The sequence below is a fragment of the Thamnophis sirtalis genome, unplaced genomic scaffold (genome assembly GCF_051295495.1).
Source record: "Thamnophis sirtalis isolate CommonGarterSnake01/CBP01778 unplaced genomic scaffold, rThaSir2_p1.2 scaffold_14, whole genome shotgun sequence".
Lineage (NCBI taxonomy): Eukaryota > Metazoa > Chordata > Lepidosauria > Squamata > Natricidae > Thamnophis > Thamnophis sirtalis.
Window position 1 is genome coordinate 23,235,292 of NW_028261394.1, and position 25,568 is coordinate 23,260,859.

The window sequence follows — 25,568 nt, forward strand, 5'->3', positions numbered from 1 at the left end:
CACAGGCAACCTCAGTGCATCAACCAAGCTGAGCAGAGCACACTTGCCCCACTCTGCCTCTTTCGTTATCACTCTGCTTTTGGAGCACTGAAGGCAAGCAAGAAAACCACACTGCCATGCAAATCCCATGGCAGAAAGGCTGGAGAGGAGACAGCTCATGAGAAAGAAGGAGCAGTCAGCCTCTTCTGGAACTCCTTGAAAGGCAAGTGAGTGATTGATAATGGGATGGGCGATTGTAAGCAGAACATGAGATAATCCTTGGGTGTTCAGAAGCAAGTGGCCTGTTCCAGCACTAAGCCCTCCATGGTCTTCCCCACCCTGAGATATCTCATGTGCACTTAACGGCACATTCAATTAACAAATGCATTGGGGAAAGCAGGAAGGGATCACATCACGTTCATTTAACATGATCAAATCCTTGGGTTACCAGTGTAATTGACAGGCACATTTGTAACTTGGGACTTACCCGTATATGGCATGTGTTGAGGAAAAATGAGATGCAAGTGTTAAAATAATGTATGCTATGGATGGGCTCTAGCTGTACAGAAGCCGACCATGTCACTTTCATATTTACAGGTTGCCACAGTTGATGGAAGTGGTACGATCCAACTATGAAGCCATGATTGATCGTGCTCATGGCGGTCCCAACTTTATGATGCATTCTGGGATCTCTCAAGCCTCAGAATATGATGATCCTCCAGGTCTGAGGGAGAAGGCAGAGTATCTCCTGAGGGAGTGGGTAAATCTTTACCATTCTGCAGCCGCTGGCAGGGACAGCACCAAAGCCTTCTCTGCATTTGTTGGACAGGTAGAACTTGGGGAAAGAGAGGTGCTTTTTTTCAACAAAACTATGACATAATGATTATGGAACTTGTAAAGAATTGTATATTAATTCTGTCGCATCATTGTACTAAATTCCATATTAAATAGTTTGAATGAAAATTACCTACTTTCATCATTAAATTATAAGCTTAAATCAGATGCAGAGCAAAAAATAAACAGTATGAAATAGCAAACAAAGCTAAGTCATGTAAAGTTATAAATAGAGAGAACATTTTACAGGATGCTAATAAAAACAGGCAGAAAGCAAGAGAACAAAGTTTGCTGAGCTTTGGTTAACCAGAGCCAAGGTGGCGCAGTGGTTAAATGCAGCACTGCAGGCTACTGCTAGATCAGCAGTTCAGCGGTTCAAATCTCACCGGCTCAGGGTTGACTCAGCCTTCCATCCTTCCGAGGTGGGTAAAATGAGGACCCAGATTGTTGGGGGCAATATGCTGACTCTCTGTAAACCGCTTAGAGAGGCCTGAAAGGCCTATGAAGCGGTATATAAGTCTACTGCTATTGTTTGCTGCCAACCATAACTGAATAGGTATTGTGGTGATCACTTTGGAAATGCCTGGCAGATCCTTTTCCCTTAAAGATGCTACTTTCAACACCCTTGCGTAGGCTGCTGCCTTGGGATCTTGATGGGATTATAACAAAAGGACCAAAACACTTCCACATCATTATTCAGTACCCAGATGAGCATAGAGTAACTCCAAGATTAAAATCAGACAATAATCAAGTGAACAATACCCCAAGGAACTGCCAAACACGCCAACAGTAAACAGCCCCACCAAAGAACTTCTACAACCACACCAACACTGACAGGGTAAGCCACTAGAACTGTGATCGTGAACCTATGGCATGCGTGGGCACACGCACTGTCACCAGCTGCTCTTCTGGTTTCCAGTGCACGCATACATGCCAGCCATTGTGTGCGTTGGCGTGCCGGAAACCTGAAGACCAGCTGGCCAGTGTGCATGCATGCAATGGCTACCTAGTCTTTGGGTTTCCAGCACATGCAAAGACCAGCTGACCAGCATGCATGCATGCGCCAGAAACCCCAAAAACCCGACCAGTTACTCTTCAGCTTTCCAGGGCTCTGGCATGCGCATGCGGTTTGGGCACTTAGTGCTGAAAACGTTCACCATCACTGCACTAGAATATCAACTGAGAGCAAACCCCACTTCTTACTAGCACTGGTGATGTGACCTAGTATGGCAATGAAATGTCTGCAAGAAAACAACCAAACTCAGAGAATACCAAGGATCCCTGACAGTAATTGTCAGTATTGTTGGATGAAACAAATTAGACATGTTTGCAGAGAGACCCACCCTTGCCTGAATATATTTAATATCCACTGCTTCAGATTTCTCTTAAATCCACCTTTGTCATTTCATGCTCATCTATTACCTATTGGCTCAGAGCCCTTGTCTGAAGAGGGGTACTTGTATGCCTTGTTCACAGTTGGAATAGAGATAACAGAATAAACTGAACATTTAAGTTAAAAATTGCCAAGGAGCTAACAGAGTGTTTTTTAAAAACTTCAGAGATATAAGCTAAGAGATGTAAAGCAAAAACCCTGTCTTCTATACTGATTGACCTTGAACATTTTGGTGGTTTTTTTTTCCAATTTGCTCCAGTATAGATTGATTTTATGACATGTTTATATGAAATTTCCCCTGAACCCTCCAAAAAATAAGATTTTATTCTGAAATATTACATCTTCAAAGAATAACACTGTGAGATAAATATTAATATTTCAGACAATAAAAGACTAGTGAATGCTTTCTTAATGGAAATGATGGTTTCTTTTAGTAGAGCTCATGAACTCTCTAGGTTTCACTTGCTGGCATTGATAAGTATCACACCTTGCTAGCATTCCCTGAAGGTAATATTTTGTGCGATATAGTGAAACAAAATTAAGTTCTATACTTAAGAGGTCTGAAAATGTATTTGAATATGAATGTTTTATTACTGAGTCTACGGCAACAGTGTTAGTGAAGCTACCTTTCTGCTCTTTTTACAATGTATATATCCCAGGTGTGCTTTGTGGAAGATGACTTATAGTATGCATCAATCTAAGAATGAATTTATATTTATTTCTGTTGTCTTAGCTTTATAACTCCAGGATATTTAGAATCCATAGCCGGCCACATACTTTTAATTCCCTTTTCTCATTTATGTTTAAATGGTACAGTTATATATAATTAATATTATATTTGCATTCAGTTTGCAATGTCTGTCATAGTTTAGCATTAAATGTAAATAGAAAACTTTTTATGGAGTCAGATTCATTAGAATAAACAAATTTGGTATTGCTATTGAATAAGTTGACATTGAAATACTGTCATTGTCAATAAGTAGTTTGTATGTTGTATGCTTCATTCTGAGTGAAATATCAGTTTCATCAGTCTCTTGAGAGCATTCCTTACTATAAATGGTGCCTCACTTTAGAGAAGTGCTCAAGTTGCTTGTCACTCTTCCTTTCTCTTCATGGAAATGGGAATGGTCCTCTTGTCAGCAGGACTGACCATAAGGGCTGTGTTATCCCCACGCTATAGCAGGGTCCACTTGTCAGCAAAGCCATATCCATTTGGGTCAATCCAGGACATCTTCAGGGCAATGCCTTCCTTGATGCGATCCTTCCATCTTTTCTTGGGTCTGAGTGACCTTTCCTTTATCTTACCCCATGAGGGTATAGCATTAGGATCTCAACCAACAGGGCAAACTGACCTTGTGGGCCTCCCAGCCAGCACACAGCTCCACAGTGCTTGCCTGGTTCTTTATAACTGACATTGATAATGCACCCCAAGTGTTAATGTATAGCCTTTATTGTCATTGTACATCATGTATATAACAAAATTGACTTTAGCCTCACTGGTGCAATCCATGACAAAAAATACAAACAACATAAATAGTATAAAGAATAATGCCTATGCAAGTAATTAGGGAACCCAGTCATATGTTTCCGCCTGTGCGTAAAGTGATTGTGGTTGTGTTTTAAGAATCTGAAAGCCCAAGGATAAAAACTATTTTTAAACCTATTTGTTCGGCTGGCTATGCTTCGAAGGTAGAAGTGCAAAGAGACACTGACCAGGGTGTGAATAATCTCTGAGTATCTTCCTTACTCTGCTAAAGCAGCGACACCTAGTGAGCAGAATGCTGAGATTTAATCCATCATTAGCCAATTATACTCACGGCCTTCCAACATGTTCTGTAGAACATCAGTACTACTTTGTATTAAAAATACATTTTGTTAAATATGAATTCATTGCCATCCCCAAACAGATGCATCAACAAGGAATCCTGAAAACTGATGACTTGATCACAAGATTCTTCCGTCTTTGCACTGAAATGTGTGTTGAAATCAGCTATCGTGCTCAAGCTGAGCAGCAGCACAATCCTGCTGCAAACCCCACTATGATCCGTGCCAAGTGCTATCACAACCTGGATGCCTTTGTGCGCCTTATTGCACTCTTGGTGAAGCACTCTGGAGAGGCTACCAACACAGTCACAAAAATCAACCTGCTTAATAAGGTTAGTGGTGTCCTTATTTTCCCCAGATGATAAGCTGTGTGGGGAGCTATAAAACATTGACATTATTCCACTAACACAACATGGTGTTACAAACACGAAGTGTATAAATTGGTACTGCATACCTACCTGTTGAGAAATTCAGTGTTTCTGACCCTTAGCCTGTGGAATACTAGCATACTTGTATGGATTGCTATTAGATAGTAAATGTTTTGACTACTTAAGGAATATATTTATGAATATGAGATGAATTTGTGCTCTGTTAAATAAGGGAAAAATAAAAGAATGGATAAGTACTTAGTCACTTTGCCATAGATATCTACAACCAGATAAAGGGGAAATATTCCCCCAAATAAAATATTTTTAACATTTAAAAATAAAATATTCCGTAAACTATTATTTATAAGGGTTTTCGCTAATTCTACCTTTGTAGAAGGTAGAATTTCAAAGTGATTTTATCACATGCTGAGTCAATTCATTCCTTTGCATTTACAGGTTCTTGGGATAGTAGTGGGAGTCCTTTTACAGGATCATGATGTTCGTCAGAGTGAATTTCAGCAACTTCCCTACCACCGCATTTTCATCATGTTACTGTTAGAATTAAATGCTCCTGAACATGTCCTGGAAACTATCAACTTTCAGACCCTCACAGCTTTCTGGTAGGTGTAGAAGAGCCCCTGAAAACAGACAGCATGTGGCAATAAGCCAGAGTTACAGGGCTGTCTCTTATAAGCAGGGGAGATGATGGGCAGAGGTGATCAAATGCTCCTCTTGTGCTTACTTACTGTCCCTCAGTAAGTAAAGATTCATTACTCAAACCACTCTATTAACCAAATAGAAACCAAATGGAAAGGCATTTGTGGAAATATAGAAATAGCAATATATGAAAAGCAAGTCTGATTGGTATATTACAGATGGTTTTATGGACCTAGCAATTAAAACAAGTTGCAATACTGGTAGTCCTCAATTTACAACAATCGGGACCAGATTTTCTGTTGCTAAGCAAGCCATTGTTAAAGTGACTCATGCCTGATTTTACAAATTTTTTTGCCACGGTGTCAGCCTCTGCTTTGCTGCTGCTTCGGCTGTCATTGAAATGGGGGGGGGCATGGGATCTGGGAGGGGAATCATTATGTGCTGGAGGAAAGTTTCTAGTCGCTGATCTGACCACCTTACTGCGCATGTGGAAGAAAGGAGTTTCCCACCAAGGCCAACGGTCCGGCATTCCATCCTGATGAGACTTTTTGAAGTTATCTCCCACCTGACAGTTGGGTGCATTATAATTGGACTATGTACAGGGGTGCCAAGGGGAGGGCGTTGAATTGTATTTGATATTATCCGCTTTCGCGCCTAATTAACCAGACTCAGCTTTGCTTTGCAACTGTTCATTTATAATTAGTAAAAGTACACTTGATTTCAATTCAAATGGAGTCCAGTGGTTTCCTTTCCTGATTACTAAATGAAGTCAATGCTGATACACGGTTTTTGAATGAATCAGTTGTTGAATGAATCTCATCATTAAGGGAAACCTTTGACTTTGCTTGTCAGAAGCCAGCTAGGAAGGTCACAATGGTGATCATGTATGCTTGGAATGCTGCAACCAATTTACATACATGCCGGTTGTCAAATGCCTAAATTTTGATTATTTCAGCATGGAGATGCTGCAGTGGTCATAAGTGCAAGAACCAGTCATGTCCCTTTTTCAGTGCCTTTGTAACTTTGAGCAGTCACGAAACTGTTGGGTTATAAGTTGTGGACTACCTTTCAATGCACTTTTATTATGAGTGCCTCTTAAATAAAGAGATAGTAGATTTAATTGCTTTTGAGTCAACTTCATTTCTTAGAGAATGACTTAGTATGCTTTTAAAGAAAATTGTATCTATTTTAATCTATATGTTGTGATCTGATAATACTGATATAATTTGGAACATAAGGTCTTCAAGAGAAGGAATAATTTTTTAAAATACCTTTTTCCAGAGACCATGAAAATTGATTTCTGAAATTTCTGGTTTTCTCTTTTCATCTAATGATATTTACATTTCTATGGTATAATGTGATATAAAAGTCAGCTTTTTATTTTTAGAAAAAGCTATTTATATCATAGTTTCCATTTGTTGCTGTTATTGATGATGATCTTAGATTATAATGCAGATTTTTAACTGGTTAATATTTCACTGATCACTATATTTTTATTTTAGCAATACATTTCACATCCTGCGACCTACAAAAGCTCCAGGTTTTGTTTATGCTTGGTTAGAACTGATCTCCCATCGGATATTTATTGCAAGGATGCTGGCACATACACCACAGCAGAAGGTGTGATTGTAGTTTATCTTTTCTTACTTATGAAGCTTTGGCAGAGTATCAAAATGAATCTTGGTTGTAGATTTGGGTTATATGACTGTATGATGTTTAATATAATTACTTCCTATCTTTCCATAAGACAGAGATCTCTAATCTTGGGAACTTTAAGACTTGTGGACTTCAATTCCCAGAATTCTCTCAACTCTGGGAGTTGAAGTCCACAAGTCTTAAAAGTTCCCAAGGTTGAAGAGCTTGCCATATGGAAGTAGGTTAGAAGTTTAGTTTGTTCGTTTTAAGATATCAAAACTCAATTTTGCTTCATGGAAGCAAGTTAAATCATAAACAAGTTTGGTCATGTTTTCATTCTATATGTTTTGTACATATAGAGCCCATTCATAGAAATTAACTGTTTATACAGGAACAAGGCCTTCTCAACAGACCTGCCAGCTTGAGGCTGGACCAGCTCATCCCCTCGGTAGCACATCTTTATCTGTTCAGTGGACTAGGAATGTTCTTTTTCCCTGCAAGTTGTTTTTAATAATCATCATAAAAAGAAGAAAATAGCAAAAAACTAATACAACAATGTATAAAGAGAGGCATAGAATCTAAATCACGTGAAGTATTAGTACCACTTTATAAAGCCTTAGTAAGGCCACACCTGGAATACTGCATCCAGTTTTGGTCACCATATTACAAAAAATATGTTGAGATTGGAAAATGTATAAAGAAGAACAAGTAAGATGATTAAAGGCCTGGAGACTAAAACACATGCAGTTTTAGTTGCATGATTTGGATTTGGCCAATCTAGAGAAAAGAAGGACTAGGAGTGACATGATAGCAATCTTCCAGTATTTGAGGAACTGCCACAAAGAAGAGGGTCAATTTATTAACCAGGAGGCAGGACAAGAAGCAATGGAGGGAAACTAACCAAGGAGAGAAGCAACCTGGAATTAAGGAGAAACTGTCTAACCATGAGGACAGTTAAGCAGTGGAACTGCTTGTCTTTAGAAGTTGTGGGTGCTTCAATGCTGGGGATTTTTTAAGAAAAGACTGGACAGTCACTTGTCTGAAATGATATAGGATCTTCTACTTGAGCTGGACCAGAAGACCTCCAAGGTCTATTCTGGTTGGATTGATTGAAGGATTATATGCCATTGAGATAAATGCATAATGGATACCTGTAACCTTTTATTAGAATTTGCAGTAATTCAACCAGCACACAAGTAAATAATTCAGTAGGATTCGTGTATAAAAGAAACATGCTTATATACAATAATATAAAGCATTATGCATTTATACAATACCCTTGCAGCAGAAGCCAGAACTCACAGAAGCACATCACAGAAGCACTCATATACAGTATAGTTGTAGTAGTTGTAGTTGCGTTTATTTATAGGCCGCCCTTTTCCCTGAGGGGACTCAGGGCGGCTAACAACTTATGGGAGGGGAAGACGTACAATAACATAAAAATACAATATATAGTTAAGATCAAACAACATTCATTCAACATTCGGGCGGGGGCAAACTATGGTCTTTACCCCCAGGCCTGGCGGGATAGCCAGATCTTGAGGGCTGTGCGGAAGGTCTGAAGGGTGGTGAGGGTACGAATCTCCACGGGGAGATCGTTCCAGAGGGTCGGAGCTGCTACAGAAAAGGCTCTCCTCCGCGTAGTTGCCAGCCGACACTGGCTGGCAGATGGCACTCGGAGGAGGCCTAATCTGTGGGATCTTATGGGTCGAGAGGAGGTAATTGGCAGAAGGCGGTCTCCCAAGTACGCAGATCCACTACCATGAAGGGCTTTATAGGTAGTAAGAAGCACCTTGAAGTGCACACGGAGGCCAACAGGTAGCCAGTGCAGCTCGCGGAGGATAGGTGTTATGTGGGCGAACCGAGGTGCACCCACGATCACTCGCGCGGCCGCATTCTGGACTAGCTGAAGCCGCCGAATGCTCTTCAAGGGCAGCCCCATGTAGAGCACGTTGCAGTATTCCAGCCTAGAGGTCACGAGGGCGCGAGTGACTGTTGTGAGAGCCTCCCGATTCAGGTAGGGTCGCAACTGGCGCACCAGGCGAACCTGGGCAAATGCCCCCCTGGTCACAGCCGACAGGTGGTGATCAAAAGTCAGCTGTGGATCCAGGAGGACTCCCAAGTTGCGAACCCTGTCTGAGGGGTGTAAATTTTGACCCCCCAGCCTGATCGTTGGAACACTAGCCAAATTTTTGGGAGGGAAACACAACAGCCACTACAGATCATATACATATGATCATATGTATATACAGATCAGTGAACCTAAGCCACACGCAGGCTCTGAGCCGTCTGGGTCACCAAACAGTCTCCTTTGGCTGACCTTTTATTAATTTATAGAATGCCCTTCTCGTGACTAACAACAAAGCAAAATCAATAAAATAAAACATTTAAATATTGAAATAATAAATATTAACATTAAAATTGACTTTAAATTAACGAAGATGGCAAAGGGCTCCCAAGAACTGAGCACAAAGTTGAATTTTGTGCCAACTGTAGCTTCTCTGTAGAGTACTCTTCTAGGGTAGCCCCATGTAGAGTTTGTTGCAATCGTTAAACGTGAGATGACCTGAGTGACTGAGCACAGGGATTCCTAATCCAAGAGAGGATAAACTGCATAAAGGCTTTCCTAGCCACAACTGCTACCTGCTCTTCGAATCATTGCCAGGCGGTTGCTGTGCAAGCGTGCCACACAAACACTTGACACAGCTGTGGGGGAAAAGGTTTGAAGACCACAGAATCTATGTTTATCTATTGACCTCCACGTCATGCTGTCAGCTTCAAATTATTAGAAAAGTTCTGGGATTTCCCATGTTCTTTCCCAGCACCATTCAAGTGCAACACTGAAGAAATCAGTGGTCAAGTGGTCGCAACCTTCATCCTGAATAAGATAGAATGGATAAAGGCTGCATGTTAACCTCCCTCAACCAGATGCTGGGAATCAGACCATCTTCCTGTGTCATTCGGCCCCTTATTCCTGGCACCTTTCAAGATCAAGACCATCAAAATCATCTCTCAGTCCTCCTTAAATTGAGACTTTTAGGCCCCAGGTTAGTGTTCTTTAGTTAAATATGGAAAACAGCCCCGCTTTGCTCTCAGCATAGGCTTCCTAGGAATCAAAGTTACTTTGCTTTGAAATGAGAGAATTGTGCTTTGAAAGCTGCTGTGGTTCTAGCCTTAGTTCGATTTGTACTGACACATGATGCTGAAGCAGGGACTTAGCAAAGGATCATGAAAGAAGTTTGCAATATACTGTAGCAAAGTTTCTTGGTTTTTCATCCAATATAGGACAATGCTATATTCGATATAGCCATTGAAGTAGACCTTCTGATAGATATGCTTTACTGTAGCTCTTTGGGCAAGTTTGACAAAAATATTTTTAATTTCCTATTATTGTACGTCTGTTGTTGATTGTTTTATTATTGTTATGTTTACTCTTTTTTTTTTTTTACTTTTTTCCATTTTATTGTTGTAAGCTGCCCGGAGTAGGAAATAAATTTAACATTTATTAAAACAACCCAGGCAAACCAATTCATTGTTTCACTTCCCTCCAATGTATGCTTTTATATTGGTTTCTGAGACCTTGAAGATCCTTAGAATCTTCCTGATTTGCTGTTGAATAGAAGTTGTTTAATCACTGGAGTTAAATGGAAAGTGTTGGAAACATACTAACAAAAATGGCATTGCTCTCATTCCTTTCTTTCTCTTTCTAGGGTTGGCCCATGTATGCACAACTTTTGATTGACCTATTTAAATATTTGGCTCCTTTCCTGAGAAATGTGGAACTTGCCAAGCCTATGCAAATTTTGTACAAGGTAAATTAGGAGACAATTTGAAGAGGGGAAGAAGGGAAATTGGAATAGACCAGAATAAAGTAGAATGGCTAGTTAATTCCTTTAACAAACTGAAGTAGTTAACAGAATGCTTTTCCTTACAGTTTCCCATGTAAAGATTGCTGTATTACTTGTTTACTGTTGTTTAAAACACACACTCTTAAATCTAGTTGAAACCAAGGAATTTTAATGCACATATGATCTGAATGCTCATTAATGCCACTTGTAATAAAATTAGTTGATTACAGTAAATTCATCAGTGATATTTCTAGGATTTTACCATTATGACTGATCATATGACTCATTGGTAGAGTCCATATCTTTTGACTTTCAGTTTGCAAAAATTATGAACAACTCACTCCTACTAGTGCATGCCGACCTCTCATTTATCAGCCAGAAGACTCTAATCCAGGAAGTCTCCACTGGCCCTTGCACAACATCTGCCCAGCAACTTTAACATCGATTCCCAATAGAAAGCCAAATGGGTTGCCAAACACCCAGACATAGGAAGGCATATAAATGACGCCACAAAAAAGGGGCCAGGCTTTGAACTACATCAGCAATGGACAATCCTGAATAGGATTTGCACTTCACAGGGTGTCTGCCGGAGCTCTTTCACACTGTAGATCACACCATGACTGGCTGAAAGCTGAGGACATCTACAGTATCTGATATTTTAATATAAATGATGCTCCGCTTCAGTGGTTAGATGGCCTAGACATTGGTATTTCAACATAGATCTTTTTAACATTTATATGAAATGTTAATATATATTGCTAGTCTGTGTGACATGCCATATGCTAAATAAATAACTGCAATTCTGCTATCTCTCACACTTTCTCTCATGATAGATGGGTAATTTCTCCTCTTAATGTTCCTATTCATAGGGGACACTGCGTGTGTTACTGGTATTATTACACGATTTCCCAGAATTCCTTTGTGATTACCACTATGGATTTTGTGATGTAATTCCTCCAAACTGTATTCAGCTAAGAAATCTGATTTTGAGTGCCTTTCCACGTAATATGAGGCTTCCTGACCCCTTCACTCCCAATCTTAAGGTAAGATACTTGGTACTTTCATTTTTTTTAAAGATATTTATGTATTAGGATTTTATTGTTTCATTGCTGGAAGCCATCCAGAGTTGTTTGTTATGAGATGGGCACCATTCAATAAATAAATAAACTGCAAGTTCTGTAACATTGACAGATTTAAGACTGGTGTTGCAGCTAGTTCTCATGTAGTAATTTGTTTAGCAACCCTTCACAGATAAGACAGTGATTCTCACATTTACAACTTTGACAGGCCTATAAAGCAGGAGTCTCCAAACTTGACAACTTTAAGACTTGTGGACTTACCCACCTCGGAAAGCAAGCCACATTAATTTTCTTGGATGCCCAAAAAGCTTTTTATAATATAAATTGGAGGTTTATTATTTTACGATTGGGAGAATATGAATTTTGGGGAGAAATTCTTAAAGATGGTGGAAAAAATATACACAACCCAAAAAGTTAAAGTAGTAATAAATGTCGATACCACCAAAAAAATTAATATTGCAAAGGGGGTAAGACAAGGTTACCTGTTATCACCTCTATTATTCATTCTAACCTTGTAGTTATTGTTAATAAAAATTAGAGTTGACCAGGAAATAATGGGCCTGAAAATAAGAAAAGAAGAATACATCAATTATCAATTGCTGTCAGCCTATAATCCATCTCCACTTTTTTTCTCTGTTATCCCAGCCTTTTCTTCCACCTTCTGCAGCCTCTGCTCATTTTTCCCCATCATTTCCTTGACTTCTTTCAATTCGTCGTCTTCTTTGCCCTCTTTCTCTTCTACTCTGTTTATCTGCTCCTTGATATCCGCATATATGTCTTGCAACATACTTTTTAGCTCCAAAATAGCTTTGTCTTGTTATGTTCCTATGCCTGCTGATTTCTGTGTCAAAGGCGGCGGGGTGGTTGTTGCAGACACATGTGATGTTATTTTCTTCATCTTGGTATTTGGATCTGACATTGTTGTATTTAAGTTGTAATCAAGTTTTGTAATCCAAAAAATAGGTTAGTAGATTAATTGTAGTCCTGGAGTCGCCCACACCGGCCCAAGCACCACGCCCCCTGTTCTTGGGCCCCGTCTTCAGGTTCTTGCTACCTTAATCTATTTGCTTTATAATGGCCACATGAAGTAAAAAAAGGAAAAAAAATAGGGAACGGGGGAAAAAATACACATTAAAAAAATATTGGTCAAAAGGCACTCACCTCCCCCCCCCCCCCAAAAAAAAATGGGGGAGAAAAAACCTCCGCAAAATTAATTCCATAATGGTATAATCTACACCTCATTGCAAGAGGTAAAAAAAAATGAGATAAAAAGATAAAAATTGGGCAGGTAAAAAATGACCCAACGTAGCCAAATGAATAGAGAGAAGGAAAAAAAGAGGAACCTTTAGTATGAGTTGTCTGGGTTATCCAAATTTCTTCCCCCCCCCCCTTAGGAAGAAGGGGAAGCACACACTATCAGGAAGGCAGTTTCAGCAGCCCATTATAATGTAGTAAGGGAAAGCAGGGTAATGTTTACACAGCTGGTTTTATTTATTTCTTCTAAAGGACTTTTATCAGTCCCTTATTATCCACAATGTTTTCAAAGTCAACTCTTCTTAGGCATCTTTTACTGGGTACTGTTTGTTACTAGACAGCAACGCAGACAATTAATTCAATGTATTTTCTTTTAAGTTCCTGGCTTCGAAAGCAAATCTAAGCGATTCTCAAAAGTCACCAAGTTACCAAGAAAATCCTAGGCATAGAGTGAAAGTTAAACACCAATGACTTCCAATTCGCTTTCTAACATCCTTAAGCAGTTCTCAAGATCTGTGACTTCCTTTCTTCTATCTAACGGCTCCGTCCGTTGGCTGCTGACCCAAGGGAGGGAGAGCAATGTCCGCTCCCCCCCTTTCTTCTGCCACGCTACAGCTGTTGAAGAGACAGGAAACCTTAATGTGAACTGGACTGGACTAATTTTAAAATTGAGCAACAGAATCTGGAAGATCCTAAATTTGCAACTAAATGTGGTATAACCCAAAAATTTAAAAATCTGTTAAAATAGTTAAACTTGCATAATGGAGATTTGGATGTATGAAAAATTATTCCTGATGCTGAAAAGTGCACATGAAACATTAATTGGTAAAGAAAAGCTAGGAAATCAAAGGGAACATACAGAACAAGAAATAGAGGACACAAATTAGGTAAAGGAAGATAAGTTAGAAAAAAGAAGAATTGAAAATAAAATGCAGATAGATGATTTCACTAGGATTTACAGTCACAAAGGAAAAGTAGACAAAGGGGGAGATCTCGCAAAAAAAAACCCCACAAAATAGTAAGGAAAGGAGGAAAACAGGGAAAACTCTGGGGAAAGTTACTAGAATAAAAAAAGTAAATAGTCTGAAGAAAAGATACAACAACCACAAAAAATAGGGAAAAGAAGAAGTTAGGGGAAGGGGAAAAGGAGGAAAAGAATTAAAACTGGGATTTGGGGAGCCCAGGAGAAAATGATTAAAAGAGGAAGAAGGGGGGGGGATTACATTAGTAGACTCAAGAGAATAGTAGTAAGATTGTTATTGTTATGTAATTAATTAAGAAACAAAGAAATGATAGTATATTGTTAATGGTAGAAAAAAATTGAAAAAATGCTCTCTATGCTTAAATTGAATTAGAGAAAGTATGCTGTTTATAGCAAAATATATCAATGGAGAAAATAAGAAATGAAATGTTGGTGTAACTTTGAAAGGGAAATTGAAGATATTGTTTATGTATTAAGAAAAAATAACTATAAAGATGAAAAATGATGGAAGAGAATAATTCATCTGAAAGTGAAAACAAAACTGTGATATAAAAAGAGGATGTAAAAGAAAAGACCTGGACAACTCTTTGTTCCTATAATATGTATAATTTGTGTTAAAAAATAAGAAACCTTGAATGGGGAAAAAAGAACGTCTCAGCACCCCTGGATGAAGTGCAGTTGTTACAAGCCTCGAGATCTAAGGAGCTCAGGGGGTCTGCGCAGGGAAGGCTTTTGTCCTGAAGAGCAGGAAGCAACCAGTGGTTTTGAGATGCCTGAAGGACCAAAGCAGCCATCTTGCCATTTGGATAATCTTGTCAAAGAAACCTTGCTTTTATATCCCAATGGTCACATTGGAGACGTGATTAAAAGATTCCTATGGCTCTTTAAACTTTCTCACAAATATAGGAGTAAACTATGAATTAAAATATTGCTAAAGGAAAAGTTGACATGCCTTGTGTATATATCAGGTAGTCCTTGATTTATAACTAAAATTTCCATTGCTAAGTAACACAGTTATTAAGCTAATCTGGCTTCTGCATTGACTTTGCCTGTCAGAACGTTGCAAAAAGGATCACGTGATCCTGGGACGCTGTAACCATCATAAATGCATGCCAGTTGTCAAGTGTCTGAATTTTGATCACGTGACCATGGAAATGCTTGAACAGTTGTAAATGTGAAAAAATGATCATGTCACTTTTTTCAGTGCCATTTGCAAGTTCAAATAATCACTGAATGGTTGAGGACCATTCAGTGATTTACAGGAACTACCTGTAAACTTACTTTGTGCTACTTAAGAAACATGCTAACTGCAGTCTTTTAGACAGTGCTAAAATTGTTGGTGCATTCCTGACAGGTTGACATGCTGAGCGAGATCAATATTGCTCCACGGATCCTCACCAATTTTACTGGTGTGATGCCACCTCAGTTCAAGAAGGATTTGGATTCCTATCTCAAAACTCGTTCTCCAGTCACATTCCTCTCCGACCTGCGTAGCAACTTGCAGGTGAGACCTTTGTCAAGATCAAATTTGTAGTGAGTGGTACTAGACATTTGCTCTCAGGATACAGATGGGTGTTTTATTAAGCAAGTCTAATTCCTGGGACAGTCCCTCACACTTCAGACCCGCCCCCCGCCCACCTGGACATTTTTTTAAAGCCAGCAAGGTTTAGGTTTTACTGCATTACATGCTTAATATGTCGCAGATATCACTGTTTTTAAAATATTGTATATTTAAGTTGTAGAGCTCTTGCTTGGTAGGAAAAGCATAGAAACTGCTCACTCCCAGAACTTTATCAAATTTCACTCTTCCTTAGAATGATGAATGATTCTCCTCCCTTTGCCTTTGTTCCACCAGGTATCAAATGAGCCTGGCAATCGTTACAATATTCAGCTGATCAATGCATTGGTGCTTTATGTTGGTACACAAGCAATTGCACACATTCATAATAAGGGCAGCACACCGTCCATGAGCACCATCACTCATTCAGCCCACATGGACATCTTCCAGAACCTTGCTGTTGATCTGGACACAGAAGGTAATCCAGAAGCAGGAGGGGGTTCAGGAACAAAGCAGCCAATATGATTTTACGGGTCATGAAACCATCCTTTATTAACTAAGCCTCCAGAAATGGTTTTTATTTAACTACAACTATTTCACAACTAGAGTAAGTGACAACTATTTAACTTATACTGGCCACAAGGAGGATGATTATTCTCATTCTGTTTGGGACTCATGTGAACCCTCATGCGTGAGGACATGGCATAATGCAATCCACATCCCTCTCGTTTGAGAGGTTAAGAAGAGAAAGGTGGGCTGTAAATAGCATTCTAAAGAAAGAGAATGTTGGCAAATTAGGCATCATTTGGCTGCTTTTTCAGAATATTTTGAAGGTGACCACCAGGGGAAATTCCAAATAGTGGGATCACCATAGACCCCTTCTTCCAGTAATATGGAGAGACATTTTTAAGTCTTCTGGAGCAACCGCAGCCTCAAGTTGCTCCCTTAGATTATATCTGAACTGAACTAGGCAGAAGTGGAACCCCTGAATAAACGCTGCCAGCTCCTGCAATGACCCAGCAGGATGGCATGGCCATGGGTAGTCAAGAGGGGCACCTTGACTACCTCATGACTATTCTGAATTCTGATTGACAGGAATCCAGATAGTCTGTTTCCCCCACAGTCCCCATCAATATCTATTATCCCCCAAAAGCATGGAGATTATTATAAGTGTTGCAAAGTACAGGACCTGGGGAAAGTAGCTTCTTTTAGGGGTCCTGACTGAGAGAAGATGATCCCTTAGGTAACCCAGCCTCCATCATGAAATGCCCCCTGAAACATGCTGGATAGCAATGTAACTCACAAAATTGCATGTATCAAAACCCCAACATTCTTACTACCCTTGCAGCCAGTGACATGCTTATGGCCAAAGAAGCTTCCTCTGGCAGCCAACCTCTTTCCTGGAGAATTTGTTGGCTTTCCTTGCTCCCTGCTGAGACTAGAGCAAAAGCAGGGCCTCTCTGGACTGCCTGTGCACAGCTGGACACCAGCATCCTTTGTTTTATAATCCCACATAAAATGTTTGTTGATGGTGGGAAGAATGGCTGACTCATTTGAGTTGTGTAAACCTGGCCAATTTTCTGAGCCTCTTCCCAGTTTGCACAAAATATAGGGCACCACACTTTGTGCACTACATGTTAGACGAAAGCAAACCTGTCTTTTCTGTCATTTTTTCTTGGTGCTCCATTCCAGGTCGGTACCTCTTCTTGAATGCAATTGCCAATCAGTTGCGGTATCCCAACAGCCACACGCATTACTTCAGCTGCACCATGCTTTACTTGTTTGCAGAAGCCAATACAGAAGCTATTCAAGAGCAGATCACCAGGTACTGTTGAAAATGAGCAGAAGATATGAGACTCAAGAGATAAGCAGGGTTTTACCCCTCTGCAGGCCAAAAGTTGCAAAAAAAAAAAATCTCCTTAACCAGAAAGCCAGATTATGCCTGTTAGGTTTTAAGGGGAGCGCAAGCTCCAGATCTAAAATTAAGATGTTGACAGTCACTGCAGCTACTTTAGTGAGCTATTGCTGTTTACCCTAAAAGGCTTTGTAATTGTTTCTACTTTTTGCCTTTTTTCATAATTTTATCTTGTTTTTTTTTACAGGGTTTTGTTAGAACGACTGATTGTAAATAGGCCTCATCCCTGGGGTCTCTTAATCACCTTCATTGAATTGATTAAAAATCCAGCATTTAAATTCTGGAACCATGAGTTTGTTCACTGTGCTCCAGAAATTGAAAAGTGAGTAAATTTGAAGCCTCATGACTGTATTGGGAGATTAATCTATTTATCTTGAAATTAAGTCCTTCCTCCTTGTTCTAGGCTGTTCCAGTCAGTCGCACAGTGTTGTATGGGGCAGAAACAGGCACAGCAAGTAATGGAAGGAACTGGAGCCAGCTAGAAAAAACGAACTTTATGGGGATGGTGCCAGCCTGGAGCTTTGTATCAAGCTGACAGAAGAAAATGGGTGGGGCTGCCTTCCCTCCCCCCCTCTTGGGCTTAAACCATAGGTCTTTTGGCCTGAAATCTCCTCCTACGTGGGCATGTTACAAAGTTGAAAACAAAGTTTCTCATTCTTGGCCAAAATTGAGAAGATACTGTGAATATAATTTTGAACTATTGTAAATACACAGAATAGAAATATTTGTTGGAACTTTGGATTTGTGCATATTGTGTTTCACACATAATGTGTGCCTGACCAGCTTATAATAAAGTGGTGGCTGCTGATGCCAAGCCCTTGTCTGGGGCAGATCTGCTTATCTGACATTCCCGGACTCCCAAAGAGTATGGAAAAGCCAGTTTAAATATTATGTAACTTATTTTTCTTGGGGGTGGGACTTCTAAATCACAAAATTCTCCAAAAAGAAAGGATGCTCAGGATCCTATTATTAAGGGGAAGGTGGGAGAGTGTTGGGATTCAGGATGTTGCTTTTTCCCGTACCAGATACTGCCACCTGAGGCCAGCCAGTAGAGTCCGGCTCTCCTTGGCAGAGATAAACTTCCAGCTCTTTGGAAAAGGGCTGATCCTTTTAGTAAAAGAAATGACCAGGCCTATAGATTTTCTTTCTTTATGCTTGTAAATTTGGGAGGGGGAGGATGTGAATCTGTTAACTGCTCCCCTATGGCCACAAAGTTTGAGTTTGTAAAAAGAACAAAAAGGACCAATACAGCCCATTTTGTAAGGATTTTGAATGTTTTGTAAATGTATTGGTCCATGTGTTGTATTTTGTAGCCTTTCTAGTTCTCTTGGGCTTTAGTTCTCCCACTTCTTGTATGTATGCCTTCTGCAGTTAAACATTAAAGTCATGACAAGCAGCAAATGTCTCTTGTTCTCTGAACACCTTCCACATTACAGCTCATCAGAAAAGCAAAACATTTTTCATTTTATTTTTAAACTAACAGAAAAATAAGCACAATTTTAAAAGGACTTTTATTACATGAAGTCAAAATTGAGGCCCCACTCAAGGTTAATTCCAAAAAGTTCAGGATTCACAATACAGTACTTAGGAAACTATGGGGAATTGGGTAAGATGAACACAGAACGTAGAATCTTATGGCTGGAAAGGACCTTAGAAGTCTTCAGTCCAAACCCCTCTTCAAGCAGGAAACCTTATACCATCCCAGTCAAAGAGGTCTATGGTCTATTTTTGAAAACCTCCAGTGATAGAGCAGGGGCTCAGTGGTGCCTCAGCTGGCCTTGTTGGCTGAAATCTGGGTTCAAGACCTGTGTATCACATGACAGGTTGAACTCTTGTCCTCCCCCAGCTCCTGCCAACCTAGCAGTTTGAAAATATGCAAATGTGAGTAGATAAATAGATACCATTTCGGTGGGAAGGTAACAGCTCTCTGTAACATGCTGGTCATATGACCATGGAAATATCTTCAGGCAGTGTTGGTTCAGGACTTGAAACAGAATAGCACTGCTCCCTAGAGTTGGCAACAAATAGTAAAATAAAATCTGCAGGGATTTCTTTTACCTTTTTTATCAGTGACCCAGATTGGAACCTGCAGTATTTTCCTGGTTTCCAAGTGGTATCCAATTGAAGCATGAACCAAATCTGAGCCGCCTTCTATAGTCATGCTCAGCTAATCAGATGAGCTCAAGTCTGGCTGACATTATGGTCATGTCCTTGTAGGTTTCTTGGCTATAATGCACAAATTGTATGCTGTTGCCTTGTTCTGGGATGTTGTTTGACTTTCCAGTATCCCTCACAAACCTAGCATGTTGTATATTCATTATTCAGAAAGAAGACCTGGCCTCTTTAGTGAAAGATTCCAAGCAAAAAGGCACAGGATTAATGTCAAAGTGCAAATGCCTTACATTACATTCTATGGTTACCATATATATGGTGTTCAATGGGAAATGTATGTATAAAGTTTCAGAAAGTGAATGGGCACCATTCACAAGAAACCAGATGTTCTTGGTGAAAATGACATTCTTCAGCCACACTTTTACAATTTCCCAAGCAGTTGCCTACCTGCTATAAAAATCATACCATTTTGCTTTGAAAATGCTTCGCTCATTGCAAGAGATGGGATACTTTATAGAAGCAGTTTACCCCAAGTAAACACGTCTTGTTGATTGCATTTGTTAAAATATTTGAAGGCAAATGAATATTAAAACAAAAAACAGGCACAGCGGTGGGAGGTTTGTTTTCAGCTGCTGAAGCTCATTCAGAATCAGGAGCATCTGGAGGGAATTTGCCAATAACTTGAACCAGTCTTAGTGTGTGTCGACTAGAAGACCCAAAACGAATAAATATTCAGGAGCTTTGAATTCCCAAAAGTAAAACAATTGGATACACCATTTCGGCACTGAAGAAACAAAACCAGCTCTGGTTTTCCCGTGCAAAGGTTAAACAATAGCTTTCCTTTCTCCCAACCCCTGGATGTTCACATTGTCCAATTATGGTATGGGAATGGGGCGTTGGTTCTTACCTGATACGCCCCTTCTCTGGACAAGTGGAGACAGCGGTCATGCATGGGTTAACTCAGTCAGTAACCAATAGAACTGAGTCTACCAAAGTGATGTCATCGCCTCTGAGGAGCATGCTCCCACTTTTCTTGATGGAGATTAGACTGCTGTGCGTGAACAATAGCTTTCCAGATTCAACACAACATGCTCCTAGAACACCCCTGCGAGGTAGGCCAGAATTCTAAGGGTGGGGATGACCGCTGTCTCCACCTGCCCAGAGAAGGGGGTTATCAGGTAAGAACCAACGCCCCATTCTCTTAAGTTGGTGGAGACAGCGGTCATGCATGGGACATACCAAAGCTGGTGTGTCCCTGGGAGGGAATGAAGAGCTAGAGGACGGAGGGACTTGCTGGAGCACTTGCCGTCCGAAAGCAGCATCCGCAGATGCATATTGATCTATCTTATAAAGGAATTAGGGGTAGCCCAGGTCGCTGCCTTACAGGTCTCCTCCACAGGAGGGTGAGGCCTGCCGCACCCACGCTGCTGACATGGCCCCACTGCGCGTGGAATGAACCGTAATGTTGGGTGGAGGAGGGAGATGATGCGTGATGTAAGTTTGAGCAATGGCAGACCTGATCCATCGGCCAATCATGAAAGGAGAGATTTTTAGACCCTTGTTGGTAGAGTGGAAAGAGACGAAGAGGGCTTTGCTGCGTCTGAAGACAGCCGTCTTGGCGATGTAGGTCTTAAGAGCACGCCTGACATCTAGCTTGTGCCATTTGCACTCCAGACTCTGAGATGGAGCCGGGCAGAAATTTGGGCGGGTGAGATCCAGAGAGCAATGGAATGCTGAATTCACTTTCGGAACAAAGGTGGGGTCGATGCAAAGGACCACACAGTCTGGGTAGAAGATGCACAAGTCGGCCTGGATGGAAAGAGCCGCCAGTTCTGACACCCTTCGTGCCGATGTTATGGCCACCAGAAAGGCAGTTTTGAGAGTGAGGTAATGCAAAGTCGCTGACCTGAGAGGTTCAAAGGGTGGCTCCATAAGGAAGTTGAGGGCCTTGGGCAGATCCCAGGAGGGGAACCAGCGTGTGACGGGGGCAGAGATTGGACACCCCCTTCAGGAATCTAAGGATGTGAGGATGCAATGAGGGGTTCATCCTGGTGGTGAGAGAGAACTGAGGAGAGAGCCAATACCTGCCGCCGCAAGGTATTCGGAGAAAGCCCTTTATCAAGACCCTGCAGCAAAAATTCTAGAAGCTGGGGTACTGCAGTCTTCAATGGATCCTTCCCTCGCCCTAGGCACCATGTTGCGAAAGTCTGCCATGTAGATTCGTATATCCTATTGGCAGCTGGGCAGCGGGAGGCCCAAATAGTATGGATTACAGTCTCGGAAAGGTTATCCGTCCTCAGGACCGCCCGTAGCCAGCGCAGGTCGGGGAGGAGAATGGAGCCCTGATGAAGGAGGGATGGGATCATTGGTAGGGACCACTGAGGTTCCACTAACAGTTTGATCAGGTCTGCATACCATGGCCGGCGCGGCCAATGAGGGGTGATTAGGAGTTTGGCGTCTTCTATCACTTTCTGAATCACCCTCTGTATTAGGGGGAAGGGAGGGAAGGCGTACAGGAGACCGCGAGGCCACCTGCACCTGAGACCGTCTGTCTCTTCTGTGCCTGGTGTCGTGTATCAAGACAGGTACCTTGGCAACTGGTTGTTGGATGATGTTGCGAAGAGATCCAGATTGGAGTCCCGTACCTGGACGACAGCTGGTGAAATATGTGGCAATTCAGGCTCCACTCCGCAAGGTCGATTGTTGTGTGGCTCAACCAGTCTGCTGTAGTGTTGTCTGAGCCTGAGATGTGTTCAGCGTGTAGGGAGAGAAAGTTGGCCTCCGCCCAAGTTCCTAGATGAAAGGCAGACTCCATGAGAGACATTGCTCTCGTCCCCCCCGGCGGTTGACATGCGCCTTGGCCATAGTGTTGTCTGTTCGGATCAGCATATGTCTGTTCTGAAGAGAGGTCTGGAAATGAAGGAGGGCTAGATGGATGGCCCTCAGCTGCAGCCAGTTCATACTGTGGGAGAGGTCAGATTTAGACCAAAGCCTCTGAGCTACCTGATCCTCCAGGTGAGCCCCCCAACCTGTCAGGCTCGCGTCCGTTGTCACTACGAGGCATGGGGGATCCCTGAAAAGAGAGCCCTGAGCTATGGGCGGGGAGATCCACCAGTCCAGGGATAGCAGGACCTCTGTGGTCAGATTGACCTTCACTAGGGAACAGCTGCTATTGGTCTTCTGGAATGGCAGAAGAAACCACTGGAGACAGCGGCTGTGAAGCCGTGCCCAAGAGACAATGGAGAAGCAGAAGACCATCTCCCCCAGCAGTTGGGACAGCTGAAGAAGAGGGACCCACCATCTCCCTCGTACCTCCTTGGATAACTCCCTGCTCTGGTGTTCCTGGGACAGGAAAACCTTGCCTTGGGAAGAATCTATGAGGGCTCCCGATTGATGGAGAACCCCACTTCCCCTAATACCTGAAGGGTGTCCTGGAGATCCCTGAGGGCCTGGGTGCATGACCTGGACAACAACAGGATATCGTTCAGGTAGCAGATGATCCGGATGGGTCTGGCTTGCAGATGGGCTGCTACAGCTGACAGAACTTTCGTAAAGACCCTCAGCACTGAGGATAGCCCGAAGGGGAGGGCCCAGTATTGGAAGTGGAGTCCCGCATGCACAAAGCGGAGGAACCGCCTGTGCCGCCTGTGAATTGGCATGTGGAGGTAAGCCTCCGTAAGGTCCACAGATGTGAGGAGATCGTTTCTGCGAACACTCTCCAGAATTGATAGGAGAGAGTGCATCTTGAATCTCCTGTATCTGATGAATTGATTTAAAAATTTGAGATCGAGGATTGCCCTCCAGCCCCTCGAAGACTTTGGCACGATAAAAAGACAAGAATAAAACAGGTTGAATGGCCCGAATCTGGAGCAGATATTGGACGGCCTGCTCTACCAGGAGCCTTTTTTGAGGGTCCCTGGAGATTGGACACGTGACAAAGTGGTTCGGAAGGCTGGAGCGCAAATCCAGGAGGCCGAATCTGATTGTGGACCTGACCCACGGGTCATTGGTGATGTCGTCCCAACGATCCGCGAAGGCCGCCAGACGTCCTCCTATTGGGAGATTCTCCAGGCAGCCACTTCTGCCGGCGGGTGGAGATGAAAGATGCAATGGACTTGAAAGCAAATCTGCCCGCGTTCAAGGAGGCATCTGCTGTGTATTCCAGGGCCACCTTAATTTTGTTAATGTCCCTGCAAGCCCTGGAATCCCTGGCCGGAAGGCGAGCCTGGAGTTGTCTCAGCCATAGGAGAGCGAAGCGATTAAAGAAGGAGATTGAAGTGCCCGCTCTAATGGCCCAAGCTGAGGCCTGGTGACCCTTGACCAGAGTTTGTTCTAACCTCTTGTCTTCCGGTCGCAGAACCTCCTCCGGTGCTGCTGAGGCTGCATTGGAGGAGGAAAGGGCAATTACCGGTAAATCAATAGACGGTACCTCCAAAGCCTTGGCAAGATCAGGAGCAACATTGTACAGGCGCTTGTCTGAAGCATTGGGAAGGGATCCGGTACCTGGAGAAGCCCATTGATTCTGGACAACATCTATGAAGAACCTCCTTTTCCACTGTAGGCTGAATGAAGAGTTGGTCAGTGGTATCAGCCTTGTCAGCTTCCGAACTCTGAGGTGCCTTTGAAGAGGGAATGCCTGCGATCTTTTTGGCCTTGAGAAGGAGAGAACGAAAGACAGCAGGTTTAAACAAAACAACAAAGGGAGTTGAATCGGGAGGTAGGCCTTCATCCTCCGAGAGATCCGAGTCTCTTGCAAGGCGTTCCTCTTCCCCGAACACTGATGGTTGATTGGAAGTGCCAGGCAGCTCGTGTGAAGAAGAAGCCGAGAGATCACCATCCCTGCACCTGGAACTAGAGGAAGAAGCAGACCTGCGAGAAGCAGAAGGATTAGAGGACCTGTGTTTAAGGCTGGCTGCAATACCACGTTCTATGGCCTCAGAGATCATATCAGCCATGCCTGGCGAGTAAGAACGGCACCGACGGGGAGTGGGAGAAATATTTCCCCAGTAGAGGGGATTCTCATCAGGAGTAACGCTCCTGCCATAATCTGAATCGTCCCCACTGTTGGCTAAGGCGTCTGTGCCCCTAGCCTCCTCGGGCTGCAGGATGAATGCAGCAGGGGAGAGGTCATCCTCCGAATCCGAAGAAAAATCAGGAAGGGGACTGGAATAAATAGGCCCTTGGTCCTGGAATATGCGAGGTTCAGCGTGTTTGATCTTAGACTTGGCCTTCTTAGCTGGGGCCTGAGGGGCCCTGTCATCCTCCTGAAGAGATGGATGTCAGCATTCCAAATACCATGTAGAATTAAATCAAGAGTCGAAGGCAAAACTATGATTAAAGTTCCAATTTAATAAAGCAGGCATGTTGGCACATAGTTGTGGGGATTCCAACTCTGGAAGTTACATCAGAATCCCACCCAGTTAAAAGTTCATGATCTTGTCCCCACACCCACAGTCCATCACATGGTCCAATCTCCTCCTTCCACATTGGCGTCCATGCCCAGCTTCTTCCGGCCAGGTGTAATGGTGTGGAGACAAAGGATGACCTTGCTTCTAGCAAAGAATGAAAAACAATACATTCCAAAATCCTACTCTTTCTATTCCCCCCTTCCATTGACTATACTTAAATAAACAGCATAATGAAATTAGAGAAAGTGTGGCAGGCCAAAATTCTAAAAGGAATATAAATGCAGGCCTGACAGGTGGCCTCTCCTCAGAAGAAAAACATTTCCTAAAAAGAGAACAACATAAAAGTTAACATATAAAAAATTAACCACCTACTTCCACCCCTAGGGGACCCTTTGGCTTATCGGAAACTTCTCGTGGAATTGTTCTAATAACTTTTCCACTTTTAAGTTCCAGCTTTTCACCCAAGTGGCTTCAGACAAAGGGTAACCCTTCCATTGCACTAAATACTGCAAGCGACCCCTATTCAACCTAGAGTCTACAATCTTTTCCACTTCAGATTGTGGTTCCCCTCCTATCACTATAGATGGTGTTTCCCCTTCTACCTGTAAAGGAGGAGAGAGAGCTTGGGTGGATGCTCTTATGGTAGACCCATTTACTGGTTTCAACAAGCTACAATGACATTCTGGGCCAAATTTCCCTAGACTTCTGGGTGGACTGAGCTG

General features: G+C 42.1%; 1 protein-coding gene across 6 annotated transcripts in view; it reads left to right on the top strand.

Moving 5' to 3' along the window:
* Nucleotides 1–18,727, top strand: part of CNOT1 (CCR4-NOT transcription complex subunit 1) — a 130,575-nt gene extending 111,848 nt beyond the window's left edge. For 3 of the 6 annotated variants that reach the window (XM_087729415.1, XM_087729421.1, XM_087729416.1), the window contains exons 39-49: nt 577–829; nt 4,114–4,362; nt 4,855–5,018; nt 6,558–6,675; nt 10,401–10,502; nt 11,408–11,581; nt 15,208–15,357; nt 15,709–15,889; nt 17,104–17,236; nt 17,514–17,648; nt 17,730–18,727. In XM_087729415.1, coding sequence (XP_087585541.1) covers nt 577–829; nt 4,114–4,362; nt 4,855–5,018; nt 6,558–6,675; nt 10,401–10,502; nt 11,408–11,581; nt 15,208–15,357; nt 15,709–15,889; nt 17,104–17,236; nt 17,514–17,648; nt 17,730–17,808 — 1,738 coding nt within the window. In that variant the 3' untranslated portion in view covers nt 17,809–18,727. Of the gene's footprint in view, nt 1–576; nt 830–4,113; nt 4,363–4,854; nt 5,019–6,557; nt 6,676–10,400; nt 10,503–11,407; nt 11,582–15,207; nt 15,358–15,708; nt 15,890–17,103; nt 17,237–17,513; nt 17,649–17,710 lie in introns of all 6 variants that reach the window. The other 3 variants (XM_087729417.1, XM_087729418.1, XM_087729419.1) reach the window with 2 other exon arrangements.
* Nucleotides 18,728–25,568: the final 6,841 nt, after the last annotated feature.